At 26.4% G+C, this 6,900-nt stretch overlaps 1 protein-coding gene across 1 annotated transcript; it reads left to right on the top strand.

The window, feature by feature from the left end:
• The first annotated feature begins 2,135 nt into the window (after positions 1 to 2,135).
• On the top strand, positions 2,136 to 6,604 carry LOC114191498 (caffeoylshikimate esterase-like). Its single transcript, XM_028080689.1, has 8 exons — positions 2,136 to 2,346; positions 2,446 to 2,536; positions 2,630 to 2,662; positions 5,125 to 5,271; positions 5,354 to 5,484; positions 5,632 to 5,769; positions 5,870 to 5,968; positions 6,064 to 6,604. The coding sequence occupies exons 1-8, from the start codon at positions 2,320 to 2,322 to the stop codon at positions 6,448 to 6,450; spliced, it is 1,053 nt and encodes a 350-aa protein (XP_027936490.1). The 5' UTR covers positions 2,136 to 2,319; the 3' UTR covers positions 6,451 to 6,604.
• Positions 6,605 to 6,900: the final 296 nt, after the last annotated feature.

Below are 6,900 nucleotides of genomic sequence, written 5' to 3'. Positions count from 1 at the left end.
GTTAGATTACAAAATTTTTAACTGAAAAAATAATCAGATTGAACTAATTTATTTTTAATTTTATGAAAAAATTAATCCATGTAAAATAAATTGACTCACTTCAAGCTTTTGATGGACTTGAAAAGTATGTAGACTTTGAAAGCATGTGACAGAGTCCATATCTATCCAAAATTACATCAACTTAATTAAAATTAAAAATAGATAATTACTCTTTAATAACTTTTGTTTCTTGCAACTAGTGACATATTTTTCTCATTAATTAGAATTTTTATTTAATTGCTAGTACAACAACAACAAACAAAACAGTTGAATTATAAATATATATTTTTTTTAAATTAATAAAAATGTCTATTTTTACATTAATTAAAAAGTAATTGATATCATTTAATTTTATCAATCTCTTAAAAAAACTTAAAAACATAATACTAATTAAATGAGAAATATTTTAAAACAATATCATTAAATATAAATAAAATGAATTAAATTTATTTATATTCAAGTTCACTTTATTTTATTCTTTTACTTAAGTAAAAAAAAAAAAAAAACCAGCACAATTTATGTATGAAGAAAGGTTGATGGAGAAAGAGTCTCCACTCATAATTGGAAGAAATTAAAATTTGGAAAGTTGATTGAGTTGAATGCTAACCTACCTCATTATTGCTTTTAGTGAAAGAAAAACAACACTATTGACTTCTCTTCAACATATAATTCTTTACTTTTTTAAACAAGCAATAAATTCTTTAACCAATCCTAGTCATTTAATAAAATAAATGTCACAACAATAAAAGATTTGCACAAGTTAAATGTTTTACCAGATAAAGCATACTATTAATGCATGTAAACTTTAATATGTTTGGACAAGTAAGTGTTTGGCAATACTAGTATTTGTTCATGAAAAATGGCACAAGAATGTTAGATAACATTTTCTAAACATTTTCCATTTATTAAACTTCATTAAAAATCATAAAGTATCATGAATCTTACTATGTCTTATTTAATATATATATATATATATATATATATATATATATATATAAATTGATTTTGTAATTTTAATAAATGTTAACTGATAAATAACAATGTGTTAAAAAACATTCTTATAGAATTTAACATTAACTCTTTGTGGTATGTTATTTTAAGATTATTATCTCTTATTAAATCAGGTCCCTGAATTTGTTTTGGTAAACTTCTATAACTATTTTCGAAATATAAAATAAATAAATAAAAATAAATTTTAAATATAGGTTAAAATTTTGATTTTGAAAGGTGTTATAATATGATTTTTTTTTCTTACAAAATTTATGTATAAAATCAATTTAAGTTAGAAAGAAGTTTATTTATTTTTTAAATAATAAAAATATTAAAAACATTGCATGACGATGGAGAACTTACTATAAGTAATATCTACACCATATGTTGCTCAAAAAGCATAGTTTTTATTTTAATTTAAAACAAAATTAAGTGAAAATATATAAAAACACAGAGTTGTTTAGTTTTTCTTTTGGTGGTGTTAGAAGAAATTTATGAATCAGTTTCTTGAATTGTTTTAATAAATGAAATTGAAAAATATTAAACATTTATTTTTAATTTAGAAGGAAAAAACTTTTTTTGTTTCTTATATGTATAAACAAATTTTAACTATTTTTACTTTATCTTATTATACTTTTCTTAAAAAACTTTAATTATATTCATTAGTGAACTTGAATGCACAATTATAATTTCTTTACGAAATTAATAATCAAAGTATTAAAACATTAATAAAATATAATGTATATAATTGATTTTCTGTACTTTTTTATATGTAAACAGAAGGAAAGGGGTATGTTTTATAACAAGCTTCAAATGTCAGTATCAAGTATAGTCAAAGTTAAGAAATAATTAATTTAATTCTAAAGAAAATTAAAGATATCAATATTCCCGATTGTAATTAGTTGTTAAAAACTTATTTAATATAGCATTATGTTACACGTGTAAAAATGATCGATAAATTAGGTCAACAATTCATTATTAAAAAAAAAAACTATAAAAAAGTACAATATTAAAAGTTATTGTTCAAACTTATTAATTGAAAAATAAAATAAAAATGAACGTTTTTATATATATAAAAAACTTCGTTATAGTCTCTTTCCAAAGAGACGAGACTCTAAGCTTTATTCTTCTTCTTTCTCTCTTTTCTTCTCTTTCTCTGTGCTATCCCACTTTTCTTTTTTCTGCTATTTCTCTGCATTAATCACAACTGAGTTACACACTGAGTCAGAAGTGCAGTTTACAGATCCATCAACACTTGTTCCAAGGAAGGTGTTACTCTCTGTCTCTTCCATGGATTTAGACTTCGAATATCAAGAAGTAACTCTTCCCTTTCTCTCTTTGTCTCTTCATTTCTATATGTTTTCTTCTTCTTCCTCTTCTTATCTAACACGCAGATTGTACAATTTGTAACTTCAGGAATACAGAAGAAACTCAAGGGGAGTGCAACTCTTCACCTGTAAATGGTTACCTTCGTCTTCTCCCATGGGTTTGGTTTTCCTCTGCCATGGTTAGTAATTCTAATTCACTACTTTTCTCTTCTCTCTCTCTTAGTAGTAGGTGTGGTTTAATTTACTTAGCTTTCATTAATTATTTCTTGCAGGCTATGGCATGGAGTGCAGTAGCTTCATGAGAGGTAATTAATGATCTTCTTCGATCTCTTTTTTTGTTCCCTTCAGAATATTTTTTTTCAAAGTTATTTTTGTTTTTATCCGCTTCAAATTACGTAACACCTAATAATATTTATCATAAATAGGTTTTATGTTATTTCCATTGGTACAGAAATTGAATGTAAAACATTTTATTATTATCACCGACCTAATTCCTTATTGTGAAGCCATTTGTGGTGGTTGAACCTCTTTCCATGAAAAAAGGAAAGATATGTTAGAAAAGAGAAGGGTGTGATGTTAGAGGAATTGGTTGGTGTGGGTAGCAATATTTGATGAAGTGTAGAATAAGAATGGGATTGCGTGTTGTCACGTAAGGGTAGCGCGTTGGAGTGAATGAAAGCGATAGTTTATGGTCTTGGTGGATGCCCCCTTAGATATAGTAATACCGTGATCCAACTATAATTCACACCCCTATCAAAAAAGATAAATTTTTCTGATATTTTTTTAAATTTCAAATTTTTTTTATTATTATTTTCATTCAAATTTAATCCACCAACCCCATGCTCAGGATAATTGTAGTTTTTTTTTATTTAAATTGCGTAATCGTCTTGTATTTAAATAAAGTATTAATTTCTCATATGATTACCAAATTCTATCCGATTTCATCTTTAGTGATAGATTATTAAACATTTAAAAATAAAATTTGTTGGTTTTCTATTGAAAAAGTAGTTTATAAATTATAAATGTTCGGTAAACTAACTGATATTCTAGGTACTGAGTATAAAATGACATAAAAAATATAACTATATAAATTTTATTATATATATACGGGATATTATATTTTATATAATATATATTATTATGCAAATATAGTTTTAGATTTTTTTTAAACAATTGCTTTTTTAACAAACTTTTTAGTGGTTTTATTTATTTTTAAATGTTGTATATACTTTTTCTTATTTCAAAAATTCATTTTATTTAAATAAGTTAATGTTATAAATAATAATAAAATTTAGTTGTTATTTACTTTTAAAAAGTATTTAAATTTATTTCTTAATTTGACAGTGTTACGATGCATTCGATTTTTACAATTTTTAGTGCGTGTAACATAACATTAGTTAGTTACCTAAATTTATGATGTTGAGTTTTTTTTTAAACTATATAAAAAATTAAAATAATCCAACACTTATTAAATATAATGCAATAGTTAATCATTTTTTTTATAAAATTGAAATAAGTAATAATATATAAAAAATAAGAACACGTAATAATATATAAAAAATAAGAATAATAATAAAATGTATTAAAATGTAAGTTTAAAAGTTTATTTTGACAATGTCAATGAGTTAACTACTAATTTGTCTGATTATCTTATAAAGTAGCTTAATAAGCACAACAATGTTTAATAAGATACTTACAACTAGCTTTTTACATTATTTAATTTTCTTTTATCAATATCGATTATATTTTAATACATTTCTTTATTATCTTTAAAATATTTTAATAAATAATCTCAGGTGTTTCTAATTTGATGTTAGAAAGCGGTTACAATTTTAGGATTGAATGTTTGTTTTAATAACTACACTATTTTTAAATTTTTTATATTAATTTTTAAGTTTTTATTTAGTTCAAATTAAAAAAAATACAAAAAAAATATTTATTTATTTTTAGACCAACTAGTTCAAATTTAATTAGATACTTAAAATGATTACTGAATATTGTTCATCATATATGTAATTTAACCAATAAAAGAATTTGGTTAAACAGAATTTTGAAAATATTTAATAGAAGTATTTCTTTTTTTCATCAGATATAATTGTCGTATAAGCGCAGAAAATATTGAATGCATTTTCATCTGAGCGGTATCATTTAATCTTAATGATATCCATACCGCACAAACATAGGTATCATACATAGTTCATAATATTTTTTTCTTAGAACTTTTTTTTTTCTGATTTTTACTACTGTATTATTATTATTATTATTAATTAATTAATTAATTAATTAAAATAAATAAATAAGCAAAAGAGTGAGAGGGTGATTAAATCCCATGGCAGGTTGGTAGTATTAATTAGACATGGTGTGGGGAGACAGACGAATATGGTCACACCATTTGCTACCAATTATATCCGTACAATCTACGGAAATTTAATAATTCTGAACAACTATCTAAATTTAAACATTTGAGAAAAAACAATTGACAAATTGAAACATAAATGAAGTTTCAATTTAAACTTAATTTGATTATTTTACCAGATCATTGAATTTGATAATATTTTTCATCATGATCTAAACAATATTTAAAAGCTGAAAATACGAAAGTAGATTGTGATGGCTGATTGGTTCCACTGATAAAACATTTATATTTATACTGATGCTTAAATAATTAACAATGTTGGAGAATCAACAGCAACAGCATCAAAAGACAGAAATAAAAATGAAGAGTAGAGTTACTTACATTGTTGGTTTGGTTGCATGATGGTTGTAGAATGTGGTGTAAGACTAGCGTGTGCCAAATATGCTGTGTACGGTATCGATTACGAAGGGCATGGACGTTCTGAAGGTGCTCGTTGTTACATAAAGAAGTTCGATAACATCGTCAATGATTGTTATGATTTTTTCAAGTCTGTCAGCGGTAAGATTCAAACAATTTAAGCTTCCAACTCACTGAAAATTGAGAATTTTGGTTCAGCTTTATGATTTATTGTGTATTTCAGAGCTCGAAGAGTATAAGGGTAAGGCCAGGTTCTTGTATGGGGAGTCGATGGGAGGTGCAGTGAGCCTACTTTTGCACAGAAAGGACCCTTCATTCTGGGACGGTGCAGTTCTTGTTGCGCCCATGTGTAAGGTATGAAACTATGACAGTATATGAAATGAAACATGAAAATAAATCTTAATAATGGTATAAAAATAATTTGGATAACGTTGTGAACTCCATTTTTCCTACATATGTAAATCGAACAGTGTTGATCCAAATGTTGAAACAATAAACCAGATATCAGAGAAAGTGAAGCCACACCAGGTGGTGATCAATATATTGACTAAAGTGGAAGATATAATCCCAAAGTGGAAGATAGTTCCCACAAAGGATGTCATCAATGCAGCATTCAAAGACCCTGCTAAAAGACAAAGGGTAAGGTTCAACCTTTGTACATGTTAACTTAAGATCTTGCTTATTCAGTGGTGGAAAGTTAACTAATGTGTATCTTCTTTTCCTCTGAGGTTCATTACAGATAAGGAAAAACAAGTTGATATACCAGGACAAGCCCAGGCTAAAAACAGCACTGGAAATGTTAAGAACCAGCATGAGCCTAGAAGACAGCTTATATAAGGTTATGTTTCAATCTCACTTGTTTTTGTTACAACTTCTTCAATATACGTATTATGCCTGATTTTTTTTTTATTGATTGGGTTTGTTTTTGAGCAGGTGACTCTGCCATTTTTTGTATTGCATGGAGAAGCAGATACAGTGACCGACCCAGAAATAAGCAGGGAATTATATGAGAGGGCAAGTAGCGAAGATAAGACCATAAAGTTGTACCCAGGAATGTGGCATGGCTTAACATCAGGGGAGACGGATGAGAACATCGAAAAGGTTTTTGAAGACATTATAATGTGGCTTGATAAGCACACGGGCAATCCAACTCATGATTCTACACAACAAATTGAGACTTATAACTATGACATTGAGAGATTGACCACAGTTGCATCATCACCAAAGATTCTAAAGCAAGAAAACGGGCGAAGAAGCTATCTCTGTGGCTTGAAAGGAAACCGTATCAAAAGTAAAGCTATCTGTGTGTCAAATCTGTAATTAGCCTCGTTTCATGAAAAAAATTCACAGGAGATGTAAGAAAAAAGACTATGTTAACTTACGTTTGTACTTTTTATCTAACTATGCTCAAGATCAGGAGAAGAATCAAGTGTGAGTACTTTTGATAATTACAACTGTCTTCTTAACCAAATTTTTATTTTCATTTTTTTTTAATTTCACCTTTCGAAATAAAATATTAATTGTGGTCATTCAAAAAACACTTTCATCTTTTTCATTTCAATAATATAATCTGTTATGAGATTTTCATAATATCTTGTTTTGCACTGTTATTACTCTATCAAAGAGATAACATTAGACAACCTATCCATTGTGCTTTCATCTCTCTTTCTATTATGATAAATGGACTCTTATTATTTGTTTGGATGGTGATGGAATGGTGCCAATAAAATTGGGGAGTTAAAGAGAAAGAAAAATATATGTTCTTACCGG

Source organism: Vigna unguiculata, chromosome 1, assembly GCF_004118075.2.
Source record: "Vigna unguiculata cultivar IT97K-499-35 chromosome 1, ASM411807v1, whole genome shotgun sequence".
In the NCBI taxonomy this organism is placed as follows: Eukaryota; Viridiplantae; Streptophyta; class Magnoliopsida; order Fabales; family Fabaceae; genus Vigna; species Vigna unguiculata.
Note: the sequence above shows the minus strand (reverse complement) of the source record. Positions and strands in the feature narration are given on the sequence as shown.

Bases quoted from the DNA above. Each gene is read 5' to 3' on its own strand.
- LOC114191498 (XM_028080689.1), top strand. From the start codon at position 2,320: ATGGATTTAGACTTCGAATATCAAGAA. The intron at 2,347-2,445 runs GTAACTCTTCCC...TTGTAACTTCAG, and splicing joins TAGACTTCGAATATCAAGAA to GAATACAGAAGAAACTCAAG. The intron at 2,663-5,124 runs GTAATTAATGAT...TGATGGTTGTAG, and splicing joins GTGCAGTAGCTTCATGAGAG to AATGTGGTGTAAGACTAGCG.